Source organism: Lepidochelys olivacea (assembly GCF_965140295.1).
Source record: "Lepidochelys olivacea isolate rLepOli2 genome assembly, chromosome: 7".
Classification (NCBI taxonomy): Eukaryota; Metazoa; Chordata; order Testudines; family Cheloniidae; genus Lepidochelys; species Lepidochelys olivacea.
The window spans coordinates 40589981-40616216 of NC_140417.1; the positions used below are offsets into that span (position 1 = coordinate 40589981).

The 26236-nt window shown below is 37.4% G+C and overlaps 1 protein-coding gene across 5 annotated transcripts in view; it reads right to left on the bottom strand.

The window, feature by feature from the left end:
* The window catches only part of ATP2B2 (ATPase plasma membrane Ca2+ transporting 2), a 340359-nt gene that overhangs the window by 105884 nt on the left and 208239 nt on the right, over positions 1 to 26236 (bottom strand). For 3 of the 5 annotated variants that reach the window (XM_084633884.1, XM_084633883.1, XM_084633887.1), the window contains 4 exons: positions 21874 to 21915; positions 19980 to 20144; positions 16185 to 16399; positions 13950 to 14192 (listed from right to left, as the gene is read on the bottom strand). In XM_084633884.1, the coding sequence (XP_084490010.1) occupies positions 13950 to 14192; positions 16185 to 16399; positions 19980 to 20144; positions 21874 to 21915 (665 nt within the window). The remainder of the gene's footprint in view (positions 1 to 13949; positions 14193 to 16184; positions 16400 to 19979; positions 20145 to 21873; positions 21916 to 26236) is intronic. The other 2 variants (XM_084633885.1, XM_084633886.1) reach the window with 1 other exon arrangement.

A 26236-nucleotide genomic window follows, 5' to 3' on the forward strand; every position in this document is an offset into this window, starting at 1 on the left:
ATTCTTTCAAATAAAAATGATCTAATATTCTCTTTCATTTGGAAGGGTACCAAAGTGTTGTGGATGCAACAGTGTTGTCCCCACCCTAGTATGGGTGCACATTGTACTTAAAGATAGCCATGGAACAAGGTAGCATCTGGGGTTGGCATGGTGGGGAGGAGATAATTAAGGGGGGCGGGAGCCAGTGAAAGAAGAAATGGGTGGCTAGGACCTGACATGGACTTGTTGAAAAGCAAAGGTAAAACGCTCAAGAAGGTCAGAGTCCCTAAAGTGTACACCCTAAATATATATCAGTGGAGGGATGAATTAAGAAGAGAGTTCCCATAGGCTAGTACCATGTAAACAATAAGGCATTTTAAGAAGACTCAGTACTGCCACCCTCTCACAGAAAGATGGAATTTGGGAGCATAGCTAGACTTCTCTCCCTTACCTTATTTGAGGTACAAAAATTAGTTTTGTCTGATAGTTTATTCATCATTAGTCAAGAAAATAACACATCCAGTAGTGCTTAAACAACAGAAAACAAAGTTCCTAAAACAATGTGCACAGCATTTCTATTTAACAGAACTAATGTCCTAATTCATCATGCAGTATTCTGGAGTGGCTCTTCAGCAGTGTCCTGTCTTTTAAAAAGGTTGTTTGCTTAACCCTGTTTGATTTGTAAAGCCACTGTAGTTCTTTGTGTAAAACTGGTATTAAATTCTCACATCTGAAATGATCATCTCCCTGAACCACACAGGAGACAATGAGAAAGTCCACACGAAAAACAGATATGCCTGAACTCAGCAGTTTACACCCACTCAGGTAAAAATTAAAAAAAACCTCCCATCGAGATAATCTGTTTAGTGGTAATTTTCTCATGTGCTGTACTGAGTTAAAGATACCCTGCCAATCAACTACATCAAACAAAACAGTGTGCCAGTTTTGGCAAAGTTGAGTATACTATCAAAATACCACAGGAAGGATTTGGGGATCAGAAAGATTAATAATACTATGTACTAAATTATATATCACACCAATACTTCTGTATATAAAAAATAGAGAACAAATCTCCTTTGGCTCAAAAAGGCATCAGACATAAACATAACACATTTGTTCCAAAACAAAAGCTTAGTTAAGATATAGTTAAGGTTGCCAAGTGTAATCCAAGGGAAGACATACCATTGACCAAATCCATAAATAACAGACATTAAAAGCTATGGAGTTTTCAAGCTAAAGTTTCCTAAACAGTTCTGATCCATCCTTCATATCCCGTTCACACACATTATATAAAGTGATAATATAAAAGCTAAATCATGTTAAGATAATGTTATGGAAATGACAAATCAGTTAAAGCCAGGAAATCCAAAATTCAAACTTATCCTGTAATTCATTCCATTTGCACCTAGTATTTCCAGCACGTATTGAACATATCTGCTGATAAAGGCAATCCTAAGGTACAACTGGTAGAATAGTTTACCTGATCACATACAGTAGCTGAAGGATTCTGCTTTCCCTAACTGACCTAAACTCCATGCAAAGCCTTCTTTCAGAGAACAGGCAGTTCTTAAATCTCAAAAAAGTGGCAGCCGAGGCCACCTGATATGGCACGTGTAACAGGCTCGTCTTTAAATATGCTCTCAATTCTCCTTGGTTCTTTAACTGTAACATTTTTGCGCATAGGAAAAAGACGATGCATTCAAACTTGTATACATTATTGATTGATTGAAGTTCCCACATTTGCAGATAAGTCTAAATTATGAATTATACATTAATAGTAATCACTGCATGTTAATGTCTGAAGTGGAGTGCAATACAAAATTAAGCATTATTCAAATTGTAGTGATCTCATCCCCTTGCATATAAAGGCCTTGCAGGATCACAGGGCTCAGATGAATCTTCACAAGCAGTGAATAAACGATATTCCATAAACTACAGTCAGCTGCAAATATGTAAACTGGGAATGCCAAGTATGAAACTTGAAGGAATAAAGTGATCAGGCAGGAAAGAGTTCTTACTAGTCCAGATGAGTCCAAAGAAAAATATTAAAAATGCACTCTGGTAGCCTTAACGACAGGGAGCCATTGTCTGGACTGGCAGGGGCAGATGGAAAAGGACTGTTGCTCTTTTAAGGGTCCCCTTTCTTCCTTCTCCACCCCCCCCCACCCCAGATTCCTCATCGGTTTGAGGGGGATGTGACATCGACCAAGTGGATTGACTGGCCAAAGGGGCTCAACTGCACTCTGCTGACTTCCATTTGCCCAATAGATGGGCATACAAGTCCTTTCCCTGTGGCGAGGTGCCACTGAACATCCAGATCAACAACTCTCACTTGCAGGACTGGGGTTTGGGGAATCTGCTGTGGGCACTGTGTCAGTTGCCTTTTTTGGGCCTCGGGAGGAATTTTTCCCTCATTACCAGATGGGCCAGGACAAGGGTGGGGAAGGGTTTGCCTTCCCCACAGCAGCTCAAGGACCTGGTGGGTATGTCCACAGGCAAGGTTCAAGTTGTTGCAACTTAGCAGTTGGCAACTGCACCAGTATTTTCCCTCAATGGTTCAGCAAGGCTCTCAAGCGTCTAGCTGTTACCTCTTGTGGGTGGAAACCCATGTCTCACTCTCTTCTCACCAGGATACATCCAGGCTGCATAGTTCTCTGCCTTTCCAAGCAAAGATGACTGCCTAAACAGTTTCTCCTTAGAAACTAAGAGCAGAATGATTGCTACAGATATAAGTTACTACATAGGTCTTTGTACTCAAGCGTACTTTATTCTTCTGGTAAAATGCATCGCAGATAAAACACATAAAAATAATAAAAGAACCTGCACACGTGCCTACAGGACATAACCCACTCCAGGGGTTTCTTTGTAGTTACAGGTTAATCAGCATTTCTGCTCAGCACAAGCTCACAGTTTTATGAGGCCTCAGTAGGCCAAGTCCTTCCAATCCTCCAAAAAATATTCAGGTCCTCTGTAGATCAGGGGTCGTGTCCATTTGGTGGATCTGGAGGAAGGTCCTGAGTCAGTTTAAAACACAGGCTTTTATCCAAAATCTTTTCTTTGTCTGTTGGTCTCTGGAGAACCCAATTTGAACTAGCATATGCATATCTCCCCAGAGGGTGCTAAGGCTGACAACAGGAAGTTGATTAACATCCCCCCTCTCTGCTAAAGAAGTGCTGTGGCAGAGCTCCGACCTTGTCCCCATGGGTCCCGCACTTCCAGGCAGTTTATGCTCAGAGGCTCACTGCGACCCTCCACATAGCCCTTCTTTCTCTAGGGCCAGGGTTACAGTCTACCAAGCTCTTTTCATCATAAGCCAGCCAGGAGGTTGGTGAGAGAACTCCCACAGTCTCTGTTGTCCCTACGGGCTTATTCCAGAACATAAGCCTTCTGTCCTGACAGGGGCCTGTCTTCCCCTCCCAGGAGGTGTTTCTGTAGTGGTGGGTTGGGGGGAACGCGAGCCTGCCCTCTACTCCAGGTTCCAGCCCAGGGACCCTAATAGCAGCAGCTGTTGGCAGCCGACCTTTCACCGCCAGAGTTGCTACATTTCCTGGGCCACATCCCCACAGCTCTCCTGCTTCTCTCTCTTAACGCCTTCTTCTCCCTTACCTTACTGCTCCCTTTCCAGTGGCTTGAGGGTGTCTTCATTACCCAGCCCTTCAGCCGCATTTCTTCTCCTCTGGCTTCCTGGCTCTCCTCAGCCTGACCGGAGTGAGCCCTTTTATAGTATCAGAGGGGCTTTAATTAGAGTCAGATGTTCACATTAGCTTAATGGCTTCACTTAACTCTTTGAAGGTTAATTGGAGTCATGTGTCCACCCTAGCCTGGAGCAGCCTCTGCTCTGGTCAGTCAGGGAACAGAAAACTGCTTATCCAGTGGCCAGTATATCTGCCTTCTACTACTCCGCTGTACTCAACTGGCCTGGGTCTATCACGGTACATACAATGCCGCAACAACACATACACAACTGCATTTTTAGTATTATATCCCCCAAAGGCTCTAATCCTAATTCAGTAAGATTTAACTTAGTTCAATAAAGTTTATCTTAATTCTGTAAACGTTGTTCAGGGTATTGTCAATCTGGCACAGACAGTACAGGTCATTATTCAGTGAAGGGGTCCAGTTTTCTGATAAACTGGGTTTGGAAGGAAGGCATTTCAATTTAGAGGAAGGCATCCCCTAAAGACTTCATTTTACAATGGTGTCAGTCAAGCACCTTTTCCAAGCACAAAATTAATATGAATTGAAATAACACAGGAGACATGTTTTACTCAATAATGCAAAGGACTTTATCACCATCTTTTTTAACCAGCTTCTTTCAATTAGTAATTCATTCAGTCTGGTTTAATGAGAATTAGTAGCTATATTTATTTCCCTTATTATATAAAACTGCAATGGTAAACCATGCTTCTTATGTTCTGCTAATTATCACTTCTAGAAGCAAAGGAAACTGACTAAATGACCCATTATTAATATTTATTATGTATAAAGCACCATATGCCATAATAGGTCATTTTCTTCCAGCCTAAATTATTCTGTGAAAAGATTTGACATATATTTTATAAAAAAGCTTTTACGAAAAAGCTATTTTACTTCAGTGTTTTGTGGTGAGTGCATTGCTTCTAATAATCATAAAAATAATACCTAGTACTGCATAGCTTGCTCCATCTACAATGTATTTACACTAAGTAATCTTTGCAACACTTCTATAAACAAGAGAGTATTTTTTTCTTTTTCTTTTTTTTTTACAGATGGAAAAGTTGAGGCCGAGAGGTTAAGTGACCTGCCTATAAAGCAAAAAAATGCATGAGACAAGACAGGATTAGAACTCAGAATTTTTCATTCAGAGTCTTATGTTCAGACTACACCTTTCCATCATTGACTCCTATGTAAATCATATACTATAACAGAAGAGAAACTGGAATAAGCTATTCTTTTTTATAAAGAGAATTTAAAACATTTCTGAAGCAACGTGAACCAAGTATTTACTATGTTTTTCAAAAGGAGTTTCCACATTTTATTTTCAGTGTCCTTTATTTTCATTTTCAGTATTATGTTGCACTCCAATAAATACATTCTACAGATGTTGGAAATAAAGCAAATGATATTTCAAATTCAAATTAAATTATGGTTCTAACGGCTAGCAGATTTAGAAACAACACTCCATCATTTTAGCACTTTTGGAATAAGTGCAGTAGTGCATCTGGCTATCAGTGGTTCTAACACAAATTTAATCTGTCTCACTGCTTTTTTAAAATATAATTTTATTTTAAAATAAGATTTTAAAGGCACAGGTTCATTTGTCCCTATTTAATTAGTCAGCACAGTCTGTGTGTAATTCAAAATAGGGAAGAATTTAAGAAAACACAAGAAAGAAATGAACGGCCATACTGGGTAGGACCAAAGGTCCCTCTAGCCCAATATCCTGTCTTCCAACAGTAGCCAATGCCAGGTGCTTCAGAGGGAATGAATAGAAGAGATAATGTAATATAAGAACATAAAAAAACAAAACTCCACATTACAGAGCATTTGTAAAATACAATCTATTCCTAAAATAGAAATCAAAGAGCAGACGTGGGGAGATAAGGTTTCATGATATAGGCAGTAGATCCAAACTACCTACACACATACCGTGGAGCCATAAGCCTAAATCCTAAAAAGTGTAACTTCATACTCCTGCTGCAACCAGAGAACAATACAATTTATCCTTTAGGAGGAGACTCTAAAAAGTAAAGCCTTCCCTGCTATGTGTGGATAAAGATCTTATGACACTTTTCATAAGAGTGGGTAGATGCTGCTAACATATTGACCCTTCCCCCCATTCAAGTTTCCTCCACAAAGAGGACTTCCTTATATACAGGGAAGTCAGTTGGCTGACAAGTTAATCATCTGCCTGTCAGGTGACTTCTCAGTCTCACAAACCTCCCCCGAAGTCAACCAATGAGATTGTTAGCATTTTTTTCAGCTTAATTTTTTAAGTAGGAAACTATGGAAAGGATAAAATAGAATTTAGGCCATGTCATTTAGTTGGATGTCATTTTGGATTAATATAAGTGAAAGTTTTCCTCCACCTTTCCTCATTCTTTACCATTTCTGTCCCTCTTTTTATTTATCTATCTATCCCTCTCAGAATATTGTTAGCAGTGATGGGTGAACTTGTCTTCAAAAAGTAAGATGTGGCCTGAGCCTTCATGTATCTCTGAGAAAGAAGGCACCTTCAGCTACACATTAACGTTGGAAGAAATGGCTTGATTTGTGTGTGTGGTTTTTTTAAAGACAAAAATTGAGCACAAAACCAACTTCCCAATTTCAGGTAATGAAATAACTAGACATTTCTTTGGAAGAATAAAAAGCTATTTTATTCTGGCTTTCCTTTGAACTGTTCACCTTTGAAATGAACTGTTCACCTTTTTTTAAAAAATAGTATATTCTGACATATAATTTCATAAAATCTGTTTTAAAGCTTCTACGAAGGCATACGTGTGTAAGCAGGGACTCAATGAGCTCTCCCCTGACATCTAGTGGTTTGCTGTGGAAAAAGACTTGAGAAGCTGATCTTGTCTGTATGAACAAGGGGACTTGTTTAATGATTAGGGGACTGGAACACATGACTTATGAGGAGAGGCTGAGGGAACTGGGCATGTTTAGTCTACGGAAGAGAAGAATGAGGGGGGATTTGATAGCTGCTTTCAACTACCTGAAAGGGGGTTCCAAAGAGGATGGATCTAGACGGTTCTCAGTGGTAGCAAATGACAGAACAAGGAGTAATGGTCTCAAGTTGCAGTGGGGGAGATTTAGGTTGGATATTAGGAAAAACTTTTGCACTAGGTAGGTGGTGAAACACTGGAATGAGTTACCTAGGGAGGTGGTGGAATCTCCTTCCTTAGAAGTTTTTAAGGTCAGGCTTGACAAAGCCCTGGCTGGGATGATTTAATTGGGGATCGGTCCTGCTTTGAGCAGGGGGTTGGACTGGATGACCTCCTGAGGTCCCTTCCAACCCTGATATTCTATGATTCTATGAACACACCCACCCTGCCTACATGCTCAGCATGTTGGGATTGCTTGCCCAAATGATCACTTGTGGCTTGGTGTTGGATCCTCAGTCTCCTTGTTATTGGGGCAGGAGTAATAAAGGGTTGTTATCCTTGTTGTATGACCCGAGGGCGGCAGAACTGTACCTGGCATACCCCAATGGAGGGACTCACCCTCAACTGAACGGCACTCGCTAGGCAGGGGACATGGGTTCCACATCCCAATGAGTTTAAAGAGGGTGGGGACAGGTAGTTGCGTCTGTTGGTGTGGGCTCTCTTTAAGGATCCTAGACCCCATTTGATCCTTCCTCTCTATGGTATAATAAAAGAGCTAATTTAGATTCAATTGAGAGTCTTGCTACACGCTGCAGAGCTAAAAATCACGGATACCTAGGTCTACAGATTAGACCTACTTTGGGACAGTGTCTCTATTGCAAGAGACTGCCCAGTGTGCACCAGCAGTGAGGCTCCCCCATTAACAGCTGAAATCACTGAGAGCTGTGTTAATATTTATGAACTCTAGTTGCGGTGTTTTCCCAAATTAATCCTGAGTTAATTCCCTCCTTTTATTAAAAGTTTTTGCTATACTCAGACTCTGTGTTTGTGAGAGGAGAAGTACTGCCTCTTAGAGGGGCCCAGGGGGTGGTGTGTAGTTGTCCCAGGTCACTGGGTGGGGGCTAGAGCCAGTTTTGTGTTGTACTGTTGAAAAAGAACCTCCTAGATACTGAACCCAGCCCTTGTTGCTGCTGGCTCCACCTGGCAGAAATGTATTCTTGAATAATAAATGCCAGTTTAAATTTAAAGAAATTTAATTTGAAAATATGTAATTATCTATTGAGCGTGCCAGTATATTACAGTGACCATCAGTAAAAACTGAACATCGACAGTCCTAGGTACCTACAGTAGCCATAGTATGCAGAGCAGGAGAGACTGTGGGACAAGATATACAGGGGAGTAGTAAACATTGAGTAATTAGTAATTCCTTGCTGGTGTAATCATACATCCAAGTGTACCGTTTACAAGCAGTAGGTATGTGTTTTATTGTTCTCATGACAGCTAGGGGTTTCTGGTTAATAAAGGATAGAAGTGATTTGGATTTGGTAATCTTTCAGACAGGAACATCATGTCAGCAAGTTTATATTCCTTCTAAAGAGCTTGAACCTCCAATACAAGATGAGCGTTCAACAGCAAACCTCCTTAAATTTCCAGTTTGTCACCTGCACAGTGATTAAAATTAATGATGTAATTTGTACAGAAAATATAGAAGTGCATCTTGGAATGATGAAATTATGTAAATGACAGTAAGTTGCTACTGAGAAGTCACTGGTTAGGTCCTTTACATGGAATGGCTATGCTGATCTCGATGTATCTGCTCTCCTCTGATTTAAAAAAAGTTTTTCAGTACTTGATTCACTGACCTTCAAAGTAAAAACAGTCTGTAAAAGAGAAGCATGTTTTGTGTACTTAGCATGTCTCAAGTAAGTTAACTTCTGACAGAAGAACCACCATATGCCCTTACAGATAGCTATTTTTGGATGCAAATATTTTTCTCACAAATAAAAAGATCGCTTCAGTTGGATTCCAATTCTATGTTCTCAACATCCACATACAATTTTCATTTATTCCTGTAAGGCAGCTAATTAATTTCCTATTTTGCTAAAGGCTTATTTTCAATTATTTACACCTTTCCCAAGTAATCACTTTCTGAGATGCAATTCCTTATGCTAGTTCTCAGCCCAGAGGCAATTTGTGCGCGTGTGTGTGTGTAAAAACCATGAAGAGTGTCCATTCAGGTATTTTGAATTAGACTTTTTACTAAATGTAGGTGCACTTTTTGATGGAACAACGCTACCTTTTCTATCCCAGTATTTATTTTTACAAGCAAACCGCTAGGCTGATATCTCTAGAATTCCTTTCAATATCTAGAAAATTAAAATTCAGTTTCTCAGGGCAATTTTTAACTCTCTCCACATGTACATACATATTTTAATAAGATCTTTCATTAGAACAAAAAAAAATCTAAATCACGCCTTCATCTCTCACCCAGAAGATCTTCTCTTTTATATAAGCCCTTTGGGGGAAGACCTGTCTTCATATTATCTTGTACATTGCAAAGGATGCCATTGGAGCATAATCAAAAATAAATTACAGCAACAACAACGGGCAACATTACACTATTAGATAGATGATATCATGAAAAGGAACTGCATTTTTTCTCTGTACTGCCACTCCAGTAAACTTGTACACATTCTTTAAATTCTGTATTGGTTTTATGTTTCAATTGTGCTTTTTTCGGTAACTAATTAGAGACTCCTACCTATTACAAATATTTAAATGGTAAATACATGAATTATTGAACTAAAATTTAATTCTTCCAGAGCATTAATGGAAGCAGTTGGGTTTGTCTGTTTTACATTTCAAATCATATTTTGGCAAAATTACACATGCTTTAGTGTGTTAGAGAGGGAAATTAAAGTTTTGCCCTTTCCCTTAGAAATATAACATCTATATGTTAGCTGGTAACAAACAGCACAGCTCTCTTGTACCTAGTAAATGACATTCTCTGCCCCCAAAATTGTAGCATCTGATTTCAATATATGGGGCCAGATATACTCAGCTAGTGTGACTTGGTGGAGCTCTATTGACTCCAGTGGACGGGACTTATGCAGCACAAACTGAGGCATCCATTGTCAAGACATAATAAAGAATGGTTGGTGAAGTTTGGCCTGAGCTGAACACTACTAACTTGAGAGCTTACTGGAATCTCCATTTAACAGAGGCCTATTATACCATAAAGTAAAGGAGACATTTACCATAAACATATCCACTGTGATTCTAAGAGGGGAATGAATACCTTTTTGGTTAAAATCAAACTTGCATACTAGTACGTTATTCAAGAAAAGTTATGGCTGCTAGCTTAGACCAATATTAGCACTCTTTATTTCCCAGCAACTCCGTGGTATGCCAGTTAGAAGTACAGCTACTCAAAGTGCAATCAGAATATTCCCAAAACATAGATTTTGCTTTCAGATTAATAGAAGAATTAAACTAAATCCCCTCTACAGTTTACAAGCAAAAGTGTATGAGCTGTAATCTCTCTGGGAAAACATCTCTGAAAGTGGTCTCATATTTATTCTGGAAAAAAGGCTTTCTGGAGATTAGCTTGAAAACAGCAGCAACATTGCTCCGAAGTGAACTGAATGCCAATTTAGTTCATCCCATATCTTGTTCTTAAAAATATTATAAAGGGCTAGATTTAATGGTATTGTAACTCTAGTGGAATAATTTGTCTCTGATTTCTCAGGGAAGTGAAAATATTTTATCCCAAGCAGTGACATTGTTTTCTTTTTGTATTTTTATCACTGGCTCTATTGCTCTTTAAAGAAAAGATGACGTGAGGGCAGGGCTGGCTCTAGGTTTTTTGCCACCCGCAACTGCCCAAGAAAAAAAAAAAAAGGGATAGCTGAAATGCTGCCCCAAGCACATGCTTGCTTTGCTGGTGCCTAGAACCACTCCTATGTGAGGGGGAACTCATCATTACTCATTCAGCGGTGTATCTTGACTAATTTTATGGTCCAATATATAATCACTTAATGTAAGTTCACACAATGTGCAACTTGAAGAGTATATAGATCTGCATAACTATTAATAGAACAGGCAAACTTTCATCTTTGTGACATAATACACATGCCCTTTGGGTGTCAGCTGATACCCACAATTTCATTAAAGTATGCTCAAAGAATGTGTGACTAAGTATGCATTCTGAACAAGCAGAAAAAATAATCTTGGACATCTGGTCCTGAAAACAAACCTCTTTATGTATTTTATACCAGACCTATTTATGATCTAAATAGAATGAGTGCTGTGGAACAAGGACCTTAAATTTTCTACATCAGAGCTGAGATCTTTGAGACACCTTCCCTTAAACATGTCATAAATATAATCAAAAAATGAAGGTAACTGCTTATAATACAGCTGTGATTCTCATTGAAGTCCATATAGTAATCACTGAGCTTATAAGACAGATAATCACCGCTGACAAACAGATAAATCCAAATACTGGCGCTATATAAATCCTACAGTGGAGATAACAATTAAGGATTTACCTAGGATTTCATCCATTTATCTGTTTTACAGAGAAATAGAGTTTATGTTCAACCCAAAGCTAAAATGAACTGAAATGATAATGCATAGTGATTTACCTTTTTCAATGTACACACATGATCCACTTTAATCAGGAGCTATGAGGTCAAAACTTGGCCAGGAATACAAAATCATATTGAAACTAAAATGTGATTACTGAATTACACTGGATAGGAAATTAATTTTCATCAACGAGGACGTCACTCCAAGAGAAAAGGGAAACATTCATTCAGTTTGTCCAGGATCATTAGTATATCGCTTTGGAGAACATATTGCTGTCCTATTACGCAGTACTCTCACACAAATATTATTTCCAGTATTAAGATGCTAGGAAACTTTGAACTGGCACAGAATTTGGATAGAGATGCTTCTTCAACATGTTATAATCTCGACAATTTAAAATGAAAAAACAAACCTAAAACGCAAAGGACATGAGATTGACAATGCTTTCACTCTACCAGTAACACCTACTTCAATTGCCAATTTACTCACAAGCACCGTTGCACACTTCTTCCACACTGCCTCTCATCGATGGGAAGAACTTCCCAATGAAATCCTCTTCAGTCCTCCCTGAAAGCCTACCTCTACAATGATGCCCACACACCTCTATTGCCTGGCAGTCACTTCTGACTAGTAGGCGCTCTCAAACCATTTATTCAAAATGCGTTGTTACTTTTTACAGTTAACTTTTGTCCCCCGTCCCAGTTTGTCTGTATATTAATCTGTGGCATCTTGTCATCATCCTGGTTTGACAGCTCTTTGGGTCAGGGACTGTCTTTGTTCCTCTTGTCCGTATCGTGCCTTGCGCAATGAGGGCCTGAACCTAGGCACTACCACAGTATACAAATAATGAAAAAGCCAATCACACATACCACAAGCTAATGGGGTGCTAAGGCACTGAAATATATTTTAACTCACATATCAGCCCCTTCATGGGTTCTGAAGTCTTTAGCATACAAGCACTAAAACAACCTCTCAAAACAACAAGGAATATCTACCCTGTCAATCACCAGTGATCAAATCACAGGACAAAGACAGGACAAGACACTCCCATTCCTAGAGAACAATAATAATCATATGCCATGTACAAGAGGAATGAAACATGTAAGATGGTGAGATCCCTGTAAAGACAAAACAGAGATGCTCTCAGTATCTCCATCTATTGTTGTTTATCAAGACTAAGCTCCTCTCCAGATCTGGCCCAGTGTTAGGAAAAAGTTGAGTCAGATCTCTCAGCTCAGACATGTCTGTTTATTTTTAGTTTTATGAAAGCCACTGCATTAAAATACTTGCTCTGAGCGGTGACACAGCAGGACATACATTTACACTAAGCCAGTTGAGAACGGAAGGTTGAAATTAGTCAGGTCATCTAAAAATATGGCTCAGGGTAGCAGAATGTTATACTTCCATTGCTCAAAGACTCTAAAAAGAAGTAACAAAAATACAGACCCTTGCTGCAAAAACACTTTCACCATAAACATACTTGACAACCACTGAGATTTCTGTCAGGCTTCTCGACAAACTCCTCTTCCTATAAATGGTTATTGCTAACTAATGCCTACATATCATCACTCCTAAAAATCATGCCAGGGATTACAAGAGACACAGCATTTTGTTAACGAATTCTTAAACAAAGAAAACCTTGATTTGGATTTAGTAGCTCACCAGAAATTGGACTTCTACTTTCTCACGTTTCTGCAAATATACTATCTCTGTCTGTATTTTGGCTGACAGCTTTTAAAATCATATTAATGTGTATTTTGGCCACTCCAGGCAGTTCCGTACAAACGTGCAAATAGACAAAAAATTATTTCATAAGCCTAAAAAAGCTTCAGTGTACTCTATAAAAAAGTTTCAGGTTATAGTATTAAGATTGGTCTCAAGTTGCAGTGGGGGAGGTCTAGGTTGGATATCAGGAAATGCTATTTCACTAGGAGGGTGGTGCAGCACTTGAATGGGTAACCTAGGGATATGGTGGAATCTCCATCCTTAGAGGTTTTTAAGGCCTGGCTTAACAAAGCCCTGGCTGGGATGATTTAGTGGGCGTTGGTGCTGCTTTGAGCAGGGGATTGGACTAGACGACCTCCTGAGGTCTCTTCCAACCATAATATTCTATGATTCTATGATTGGAATAAAAAAAAAGCATCATTTGCCCTTTCAAATGATAAATAAATTGGGGCAGCAGAAATCAGAATTTTGTAGCCTCTTAATCCTCCCACATAGTGGAATCTACAGCCCCTTTAGATATCTGCTCCTTCCAGAGTGTCCTCCTTTACACACTGAGTTAAATTCATCATCCATTTAATTTGGAATGAATATCCATTAATCCCACCAATCTAATTCTTCATATTTCAAGAATTAAGGTCCCAATCCTGCAAAGTCTTGTGCGCATGAGTAATTTTAAACTCAAATAGTCTCACTGAAGCCATTGAAAACTATTTGTGCAAGCAAAGTTACAAGTGTACAGCTTGGATCCAGAGTCACATATTGATTCAACAATATCAGAGGTTTCAGCATATAATGTGGCCCTTGTTTCTGGGACCAGGCATGGCATCAATCCCTCCAATAATCAATTGTATTAATCAATTGAACAATGACTGATAAAGAATATATGGTAACATTTCCATTCTTAAAGAAAGAAACAAAATTTGTACATTTTTGTCCCTTCTACTCTCATTTTGGGGACCTATTTAATATTTCATGATCAATGACAAGTTATTGAAGTATTAACAATGCTTCAAAACCCATTCAGCTTCTCCTGCCACATTTTACTTGATTAACTGCAATAAGCCTACTTACCAGAATTTTTGTAGTATAAGCACTGTTGATGGCAATTGCATTAACCAGCAAGTCGAGGGTTTTGCTTGGTAGAGAATCTGGGTCAGGGATCTCTTTGTAGTGGGCATCACCAATGTAGGCTTGTACTACTGTCATCCTGTTGGTTGTTAGTGTCCCTGTTTTGTCAGAGCAGATGGCCGTCGCATTACCCATAGTTTCACAAGCATCTAAGTGGCGGACCAGATTGTTATCCTTCATCATTTTCTGATGGAAAGCAAAGTAAGAAAGCCTCAAAAATTTGCTATGACAGATTTTTAAAATCTCTCATCATAGTAAAAATGCATAAAGTTAGATGTGACTATTAGAGTGTAGTCACGCTTGTTTACCAATGTGTCAGTGTAGAGAACATATAGTAGTCACCCCTTAAAATGCTTGCCAATTTTGCTTTTGATGAATGGATTTGCAGTGTATCCATTCTAAGGAACTGCTTGAATACCGATATAACATTATTTAGCTATACAAAACATTAGCTAAAACAACAGGCCATTTAAAACAGCGATCACTGTAAGAAATATTAAGCACTCATGTAATTTTATACGTTTTTCTTAAATTACTACACAGATTTTTGTTTTCCTTCAGCCAAGCACCGTAATGGTAGAGATTTAACAATTAGTAATTAACTGTTTAAAAATAAACTTCCTGCCAGATCAAAATTTGCAAATACAAAAGAGTGTAAATAGAAGCTAAATGACAACAGCAAGCCTCAGATGAACCCAAAGCTACCCACCTGTAAATCAATTAATATTATTTTATTTTAATCTTGAACTGAACTGCAGTACTCTGAAAATAATCTGTTTTAGTAAACTCTCTTTATTCGGCTGCGTTAGGCTCTTTTACAGTATTTCAAACCCCAGTATTATTAGATTTGTAAGGTAAAACTATATGCTCTTGCATCATAAAATGCATTATCATCACCGGGGCAATGAATTTTACAAAAATTTGCTACTGTGAATATTCCACAGTATGGCTGTGATCTTTACCCTTGTGCCAATCTGTCATACTCTTACTCAGAGTGGTCCCTTATCCCAAGTGAAGTCCCACTGAAGTCAGTAAATCTATTCTTTGGAGCAAGGTATCCCGAAATGCAAACAATGGTGTATCACAATCTGGCCCTATGTGTGAGTATGTATTTATGCAACTGATTTAACAGGCGATTGCAATGTTTAATGGTTAGCACACAGGGCTGTTTGGACATGTGGGCTCTATTTCCAACTTTGTTACTGCCTGGCTGTGTGACAATGTGGAAATCACTTCACATCTTCATGTTCTCTGTGCCTCAGTTTCTCCCTGTGTAAAACGGAGATAACAGAATTGTCTACCTTTTTAAAGCGCTTTGAGATTCTCAGATGAAAGTTTTATATAAACACAATGTGCTGTTAGTAGATTAGATTTCTAAAGTAATCTGAGAATACAGAGTTTGATAGGGGAATAATCTACCACTCCAAAATCCGTAATCCCAGTTTTAATTCCCTTAAATTCCCTAATGGAATCATTTACATTAGCTATGGGCAACTATAACAGCACTTAATAATACACACACAAACACATGTGGAAACCTCATGTCTCAATATAGAGAGTTACTGAAGAGAACAAAATCCTTCCCAAAAACTATACTGATGCAGCAGGGAATAGGAAGATAAACAGATATTATATACAAAAAGACTGTGCTTCTCCCATTAATAAATTTTCACAGTGAATTTCTGAGAGACTGTCTTCAATAAGTTTCAGAGTAGCAGCCGTGTTAGTCTGTATCCCCAAAAAGAAAAGGAGGACTTGCGGCACCTTAGAGACTAACACATTTATTTGAGCATAAGCTTTCGTGAGCTACAGCATCCGATGATGCGAGCTGTAGCTCCCGAAAGCTTATGCTCAAATAAATGTGTTAGTCTCTAAGGTGCCACAAGTCCTCCTTTTCTTCTTGTCTTCAATAAGTAAATGTTTTTAGTGTTTGTTTAGTACATTTTTCTGCAATGCACATTTACAGAAACGTCAATACATTTATTTTGTTGGAATTTTTTACTTTGAAGTACCTTTAATATGTTTAAAGAAGCTTCAGTCAAACTGCACATTTTGATTATACTGATGTGTGATCCAGCTTTCTACCAGCCACATAAAAATTAAACAGCGAGTCAACTGCCAAACTAAAACATATTGAGAGTTGGTTGAAAGAGCTCTTTTTTCCCCCCCACTGCTTACCTTAACAGAATAAGCCAGAGAAATAGTGACCGCAAGTGGAAGTCCTTCAGGAACAGCAACCACAAGCACAGTAACACCAATGATGAAGAACTTGACAAAATATTGAACATAAACAGGAGTGCACTCGGGCAACCACTGCTTCTTGTTGACAACAAAAGTGTCAACAGCGAAGTACAGTACCAAAATTATTACAGTAATGGCAGACATCACCAAACCTGAAACACAAAAAGTAACAACTATTTTTAACTACAGGGAGCAATAGTAACAAATCAAACCATTTGCTGTTTGTACCCCACACTTTTATCTAATCTGATTTGAACCCATGCTCTTAGGCCACAGGGAAAAAAACACATCAACAACATTCAATTATTGTGAATCATATAAATGTAAGATCAGGAGACCGTAGTCCATAGATAAAGTTTTAAAAGGAGCTTTTGGGTTATTTGTTACATTCTTCTGAACTCTATACTACACCTGTGTGTTATCACATTTATTTTTAAACACCTCTAGCATCAGCATCTTATTGATCACCCTTGGAAAACTGTACCAACTGCTTAATTTAATGAAAGATTTCCTGTTGTCTAAACTAAGTCTTCCTTTTTCAATTGCAGGACATTATCCTAACACCACCCTATTACAACAGAATTAACCTCTGCCTGTTCTGTGCAGTTACCTCTCAGGTATTTACACACCATCTCCACATGCTTTTTTTTTTTTTAAATAAAAGCACATCATAATAGACCTTGGGGAAAGGATCTGTTGTCTTTGATTTCTAACATAGTTTGTAGAAAAATAATCTGTTGAACCAGCAGCTGGGCAAGATTGCAAAGGTAAAAGTGAATTTGGCTATAAGGACAAGTATTTACATATTTTATAAAAATAATAAAATAAACAGCAGTGTTCTCAAAGTGTTGTTTTGTTCCCAAACGTTAAGCATTTGACCGTGATGCACAGCACTGTGCAGAAACATGACATTTCATACGCAGTAGGAAATCTTACCACCAAAAAGCTGCATTCACTCTATCATTCAGATTTATTGGCCACACATTAGTCCCTTTTTTAAATACGCAAGAACTAGGAAGAAGTTTGGTCATTTGGAATTGTTATAATACTCAAAAGGTAAATGTATTCACAGTTAGCTCATAATTTGCTACTGTTCTGAAACCAGGGCAACTATAATTGGTGTCATATGAACATGTTAACCTTAGATTTAGGACGGATTGTAAATTGCATTTTTGTTCACTAATCAGGACTACATGATAGGCCAAAGGAACCAAGCAGCATACATTATTCTAACTTGTATCAGGTTGACATGTTTAATAAATGGCAAATATTTTAATACTTCAGTTATTTTAATACATTTATATAAATCATTTAATAACTTTAAACTAATGCACAAGTTTAAAAACAAATAAAATATTTTAAAGCAATAGAATATTCTTCTAACTAAGGCACTCTACCAAGAACACTTTATGCTCCCTTCTTCTTGTCCCAGCACTGAAGAAAGTGGGCCAAGTCACAGACTTCTAGTCAGCAATTTATTTGGAGCAAGTGCTTCTTCTTATGTTTTTGAAAATTCAGAATTAGGCACAGGATATCTGGCTATGGTTGTGATAAGATAAACTTTTTTTTTTGTCCCTCCACTGGAAAGGGTGCAATTTCATCAACAGTTCCCATTTCCATCAGTGGAAAGAGGCAATTGGAAAATTTTTCTATTTGAATTTTTATTGTGACATTTGGACCTCTTAACTGACACATAAGAAGCATGCAGTGTAGCTATAGTCATGTCAGTCCGAGGATATTAGAGAGACAAGGTGGGTGAGGTAATATTTTTTATTGGATCAACTTCTGTTGGTGACAGAGAAAAGCTTTCGAGCCACACAGAGCTCTTCTTCAGGTCTGGTAAAGGTACTCAGAGCATCACAGCTAATGCAAAGTGGAACAGATTGTTTAGCATAAGTAGTTAGCACATATTCTAAGAGACCATTCAAGGTAGAGTGGCCTGAAGAAGAGCTCTGTGTGGCCTGAAAGCTTAGGCTGCTCTGCACTACAGACTGATATCAGTATAACTACATTGCTCAGGGGTGTGACAAATCCACACCCCAGAGCAATGTTGTTATACTGACACAAGGGCCCGCAGATACAGCGCTATGTCAGTGGGAGAGCTTCTCCTGCTGACATCACTACTGCCTTTCAGGGAGGCAGATTAACTACACCGATGGGAGGGTTCTCTCCTGTCAGCTTAGAGCATCTTCATTAAAGTGCTGCAGCTGCGCTGATGCATCACTGTAAGTGTAGACTTGCTCCTTGTCTCTCTCACCAACAGAAGTTGGTCTAAGAAAAGAGATTACCTCCCTCACCTTGTCTCCCAATGTATGAAAAAAAAACATTTGTGACAATTAACAGTTAATATTACTAATATTAATATTAGCCAGACGGAATACTGTATCTGAGTTTTACTGTAAACCCAATAATCATGGGCCTTCTAGAAAAATCTTGTCCCTTAGAGTGTTTGCTTCTCTTTTGTTAGCTTGGTAAAGTGGTTATTTTCCTTTATAACCGTAACATTTATTAAACAATGGGCCATATTTCCAAATGTATCATTACCATCATTTGAAATCTAAATACCAAGACAGCCTCAATGATTCTCTGGAGTCTGTGTATTTGAAAGATTTATTCAGCTATGGCCAAATAACTACAGCCTTCATAGTTCCATTATAAAGTGTTCCCAAATTTGAATCAGAAAATTTAAAGAGCATCTGCCTTCTATGTATAAGAAATCAACTCAAAATTGCTCCTACTATGCCAAACTGCCTGATCATATGGGGCAGGCTCAACCAATCTGGGAAATTAAATATGATGCGACTGAACTGCTTTATACCACATGACCTATCCCAATAAATTAACCTGTACTAGAAATACACAAAAGAGAGTAGCAATATAAAGTTTGAGTATATCAAGACAGAGCAAGGAAACTTGTGTAACACCGACAGACCCTGGTCGTTGGCAGGTAGGATCGAATCTGGGACCTTTCGAGCTTAGTGCATGAGCCTCTGCTGCATGAGCTAAAAGCCAACTACCTGCTAGCTAAGGCTGTAGAACAGACTCGTTAATCTCTCTCTCTCTCTCTAAGTCGTCTCGGTGCCATTAGATGGGACAGAACACCACACCCAGGTGGTGTGTGTGGGTTACACTAGCATTTGTGGAAAAAATAGAGTGAACCACTGAGACACCATGGATACAGTTGAAACTCAAACTAAGGCTGTTTTTAAGAACACTATCATCAGCAGATTTATTTTTCATCCCCCCACCCCCCTTTTTTTTTTTTGAAGGAATGGAATAAAACAGGTTTTATTCTGTTTTTGGTAAAAAGCTACTGTGGGGGGTGAAGGAGAAGTGGCAGCGAAATTACACCAGAATCCATTGAGGGAGAAGAGGATCTGGCTCCAAGCCTGAGACGATGATATCCATTTTGAATGCACATTCTCAGGCATCCTGAGGGGACAGGAAATTAAATATCTTGTAATTACTGCACTTGGGAACACTGGCTATGAGAAACTGCAGTTCACTTTGATTCAAATATTCACAACAACCCAAGTTGTTTAGAGCTTCTAGTTTCTCAGTTTTCAAAGTATGCACAAAAACGATCTTAGGCATACAATTCTAGAGTACTGTGATAATTACTTTCTTAATATTTTTAATAAAACTATCCCTTTTCATAATCATTTGCTTTGAAATCCTATAACGTGATCCTCACCACAGCATGCTGATATCTAGTTAGTTACCCATTCATACCTGCTTTGCCTATTTGGACGGCTAGTTTGGTCAGCTTTCCCTGGAGGACAGATTTCTCTTTCTTGTGCATACTAGCCTTCTTCTTTTCTTTTTCATCTCCCTCTCCTCCTTCTGCACTCTTCAGTGGCTGCATCTCCATGGCAGCAGCACCATCCTGTTGCTTGGCTAACAATGCAGAAGAAAACCATTACTCCAGAACTTTTAACCAACAAAATTTCTAACCTTTTATTTAAAGAAAAAATCTCTGAAGTTGTTTATTCATACTAAATTCAACTTGTAATAGTCCCACATGCGTACTGGTAGTAACATGGATGATTAATTATGAATATATGCAGTACCCTGATCCTGTATCCGGATGTCCATAAGAGGCTTTGCTCATCTGCACAAAGGTCTGCTCATTTGCAGGATCAAGGTCTGAGACTGTAAATTCTTTGGGACATATAATGTGACTTTATAGTGCCATCTACATTTATAGCATTCAATACCTTCTTACTATTAATAAGAGTGGGTGTGTGCGCGTGTGCACGCAACCCCTACAGACATGCCAATTGTTTTACAAATAAGAATATTACCTCAGTACTTTTTAGATAATCCCAGAGTCTGAAAAATTTCAACATCTATCGCCCCGCTGACTATGCCTTCTAGCACAATTAAAAAGTATCTGTGTAGTCATGCTCCCCCAAAATCCTTATGACTAAAATTTACAGAAATAAAACCACTCCCTTCCTTCAGGAGAGATGGACTTTTATGGTACTGGGATTGGATAGGAAGTATAGAGGGAGTATGCAGGGGAGTAGAGAAACCATACTGAGTATCTAAGGCAACAATAGTGTCTAAGGCAAAACTGTCTTTTTTTTTAAAGGTCAATCACCTTCCTGTGTGTGGTCAGTGTGGTAGATAGAATAGATTATATGAAATGGAATGAAATGAGACAAAATCATTCTACCACATTTTGATATACATCATCATTTGTATGAAACCAGATTAATTTAACTAGGAGACTGAAAGGCTCTCCTTTGTTTTAAGTCATTATTCATGAACTGTCCTTCTATTTAGTAGTCATCTAGCATGACAGAGTTAATCTCACTAGTTTCTATTCCATCTCACTCTGCAGAAGTGCATTTAAATAATTCTCAGAGGAAAAAAAATACATCTAACAGTACTTATTTTGTTTACTTGGCAGGTTCTGAAGTAAACATAGTTAATGATCTCTTCAGTATAATGAAAAAGCAATTAAAACTTTTCCACAGAGAAAGAAAAATATTTACATTAATTTCTCCCTCAGAATATACAGTATATTAGAAACAGCTAACACTCTTTCATTTTCTTATTATTCAACAATACCCATGTATTTCTGTTTTTATATTATGAGCCAGATCAAATTGCATTAAGATTCGCTTTTGCTATTGCTACATGTAGTGTTATTTACCTTCTCCCTGCAAAGAAAAATACATTTATACAATGTCATTAGCCAGACAAAGCAGACAAGACTTAAGTAAAAATAGCATTTGGAAATTCATTAGCAATAAATAGTATATCTGGTTTTGTAACTTGCACAAGAAAAAAATGAATTCAGAATGAACTTTGTAACACACACATCTTCTATATAAATGGTGAATTTGAAACACTGATTTTGTTAATCTGTTTAAATTCCGGTATGTGAAAAGTCTATATACTACAATTTATTTTTTCTTGCATTTCCAATATTTCCCTGACCTTGGTTCACAAAGTGTCTACTATTCATTTTTCCACCCACATTTTGCCATCACATTGTATGTTCAAACAAATAAGATATTTCCCCCACACGTCTTCAAATTATTTTATTTGCCACACAGAATCTATCAACATGCTAACCATAACAGTCCACAACCTGCTTAGTATGAAAGGAGATTACCTTTATTCTGGCTGTTCTCCATATTCCCATCCTGCATTTTGCCTATATGATGAAGAATTGTAACAGACAACAAAGAACAGACAATAAACAGTCATCACACTGACAGAACACCACAATGGGAATTTAAATAAAAAGGGCAGACGAAAATAATGAATGTGTTTCACATACACATTTATGATCAACAGGCATTATCATAATGTTTTTATTTAGATGCATAGTTGGACAAACTCAAAGAACTGAAACCAAGTCCAATATTCTAACAGCTAAAATAATCCCAGTCTTGTTTCCTTTATTGAAATAAAAACAGTGGTGCATATATTTTGGAAAAATGAACTAACTTCGGGAAAAATATAATAAAACATTCAGTATGAGCTAAAACTTAAATAGTACTCTCAAACTACAGTTTCATCCAGATATGGTTTAGTATATGGTTTTACAAATGAATGCTAAAAATTAATGCTATGATTTAATTTTGATAGAAACAAATTATAGTAATATTTATAACACCAGCCTTGATTTTAAAATTGACATATTGGAATTAAATATCCTGGAAAGGTGATATTACTAAGCCAGGAAATGTTTTACCCTCTGTAATTCTGAATGCGAACTGACTAATTCAGACACTTTGGCAGCCTAAATCATAACTGGCCAGTTTCAAGTTGCATACAAGTCTTGGAAATGGGAGGCCTTGTGCATCTTCTACAGCGACACGACCATTTCTCATATGGAAAAGATCAACGTTTGAGTCTATGAATGTTATACCCACATGGTGAAATACATTCTCATCTTTTGTTGGCTGCTGAGTGTTCACAATACTTAATATAAAAATTCCACTACGGAAGCAGAGTAGTGAATACATTTTCATGGCACTTTTGGCCCATTCTTCATATTAAATAGACGGGGAGAGTTTGCCAAAAAAAATAGCCATTAATTTTTGTTCCTTAGATATTATATTACAGCTGAAGTCAACACATAGGTGGACATCAAAGAAGCAGAAATTATGCTTCAACTAGTTTATTAACTAACTCTAGGTACTACTGGAACACATATTTGTTATAGTAACATAATTGGGTGGCTAAGAAATGGACTGTAGAGGATTACTATTTTAATCCATCTATTCCTATCTTGTTTGTATTTTCAGTGATTTAGAGGTCAATAAATACTGGCTTCTGTTTAAATAAAACTCAAAGAACAGAAAAGTTAACACAACTCCTGCATCAGAACTTGGAACTAGCATACTATGATTTCTAAGAAATTTAGAAAGAGATTAAAATACAGAATTATTGTGAGAGAAACAACACTGCTATGCTTTGATGTTCTTAGGACTCAGAAGGTCCATTGAAGCATAGCAGAATACACCTACATTTTGGATTTACAATGTAATCACTCTTTCTCAGGTCAGCAATGCTTGCATCAATATTTTGTCTATATTTATGTTAAAACAAAGCAATTATTCCAAATCATAGGCTATTCACATTAGTAGACATCAATATTCAGGTCTATGTTACCAGTTCTAGTCCACAGACACCTTTTTTCTTTTTGCCAGCAGCAAGAAATGTTTTTAAAATGCAGCAATTATTAATTCTGAAAGCACGACAATTTATAAGATCACTGAAATGTACGTATGTTCCGTTTACTTTGGTAATTTTTTAAATGATACAACAATCTTTATTCCCACAATCAAAACAATGTGAATTGAATATATTTAAAATGAATATTTATGTTCAAAAGACCAATGCTTTTGATTAGACATCCTTCAATCAACTTTGAACATTTTTTAAAAAGTCAATTTTTTTAATCTGTACAAAGCTGCTCAAACATTTTTGATTAATCTAAAAATTATAGTAGTGTATTCTTAAATGTAGCATCTTACTGTCTAAGAAAAGTTTACTACTAGACTGGCTTTTAATATGTATGGCAAAAGATATGAAATATCCCTGGAGATTTTGATTTCTGACCTGAGGAAAAGCTGCCTTTGGAGTCAAAGTCTTAATTTATGGCAGATACAGTCTATTTCTTTTTTGAAAGGTAAAACATTATTGAAAGACTTCTAAGAGCATAGTTAACATTTCCTCATGCCAAAAGAGCATTAAGCTTCCAAAAGTGGTATAAGTGACTAGCACCAAAATATGCTGCTTTTCTACATACGTCAAAGTACTTAATTCAACTATACATAAACTACTATTGTATGCAGTGTTGATGTAGCTGTGCTGGTCCCAGGATATTAGAAAGGATAGAAGAAGAGGTCCGCGTAAGCTCAAAAGCTTCTCTCTCTCACCAACAGAAGCTGGTCCAATAAAAGATGTTACCTCACTCACTTTGTTTCTCTATTACACACTATACCTATTGCATAAGGAGAAATATAGGAATTGCCACTTTGGATCTAGTTTAATCTAGTCTGACACCTTGTTTACGAAAGTGGCCTGTATAAGATGCTTACTATTCTTACTAGTCATGCAGAATAAACGACTAATCCTTTTTTAAATCATGCTAAATTCTTTGTCTCTAAATTATCATGTGGCAGTAAGTTCCAAAGCTTAGTTATGCATTGTATTAAAAAGTTGATTTTTATCTCTTTGATGTGTTGCCTGTGAATTACACTGTTTGACTTTTGTACTCTTGGCATTACAAAATAGTAAATCAAAGCATTTGATTGACCTCTTTAACATTCATTATTTTATATAATATTTTGCATTTATTCATTTATCTTCTAGTCACATTCTAAATTAATCCTCTTCTACTCTCCTCACATGAAAGTTTTTAATGCCACTAATAATTTGCATTGCTCCCTGTATACCCCTCCTATTTCTACTAAATCCTTTTTAAGATGAGGTGAATAGAATTGACCACCATATTCTAGGTGAGTTCACTGATTCACATTATGCTTTTTCCAGTAATATTCTCTATCACTTTTTTAATACAATCTAACATACTGTTGACTTTTTTGAACATTATTTCACATCAAGTTGATGTTTTCACTGAGATGGTCAATGATTACGTATGGGTCTTTTTCTTGATTAACTACAGTTAATTTAGGACATATCAATGTGTGAGAGAAGTGAGTACATCAAATACCAAAATCAATTGATTAATAATTGCAGTATTTCTTGAATAGTGTATTTGGTGAATACATTCAACTGGACTCCAATTTTTCATTCCATTGTGCATTACTTTGCATGCATCAATACTGGATTTAATCTGTCATCATGTTGATCATTCACCTAGTTTTACTGGGCTCTTTTGATGTACCGCCCAAGCCTTACTCCTGACTAACTAGACATTTTATCTCATACACAAGTTTTACCCTCTTTTCAAGATCGTTAGTGCATCAAACAAAAGACGTCCTAAGAACAGATTCTTGGGGTGTCCACTACCAATCTCCTTCCATTTTGAAAACTGCTGATTTCATGAGAAAACTTTGCTCTTCTTCCTTGCTGTGATAACTTAGTTCCCTTAACTCCTTCTTGGGAGGAATTTTAATCAAAGGATAAATTATGCCTAATAGTTCTTCCCTTTCCACTATTCTGTTGACTCCCTCAGAATTCTAATAGACCGGAGAGGCACAGTTAGTTATGCTGTGCTTGCCTCTAACCATATCATAATCATCTAGGTATTTAATAAATCTATCTTCAGTTACTATTTCAACTAATTAAGGTAGTGAAAGCTCATTTAACTATCTTATCTAATGAAAAGAGAACTCTGCAGGGGATAACAATATATGAACCAATCTATTACAAATAAAAAAAAAAAGTCTGATCATGCCTCAAGGTCTAGCTACGTCATTTCCCAGGGTATCAGAATTCATGACTAGAGCCATTGCTGTCCATTAACAGGAGCATCGTTGTTCAGTCTTTCAAAGAGAGCACATTTATTTGCCCTTAGTAACACTGCTAAAACTTAAAAGGTTCCCAATGAGGCACAACCAGTCTTCCTGAGTCAGAAACAGTGTCAGCATATTACTGTGAGTGAGAGAGAAATTTGAAGATTGCCCCACAAAATATATATCTCTGCAAAACAATGGCTGATACATGCACGTAGCAAGAAAAATTTTCAAGGATATCCTAACATTGCAATTTTATCTAGTAGCATATACACTCAAACCCAATGGTTAAATGGCAAATCAATATCAAAAGGTGCCCTAAGGCACTGACTCTCCAAAATGTATTCATATTGCAAATCACTTGTTAAGACTCAGGTAGACAATGTTCCCTTCTAACCTCCCAGTGCTGATTCTACTCCTTTCCTTCACATGATAGTTCATGAAACCAGCACAAGCAAGAAGAAAGAATTAAAATAAAGTTACTTTACTGTAATTGTGGTGATTGTTTTGTTATATCCAACTCAATATGATTCTGTGCTGTTT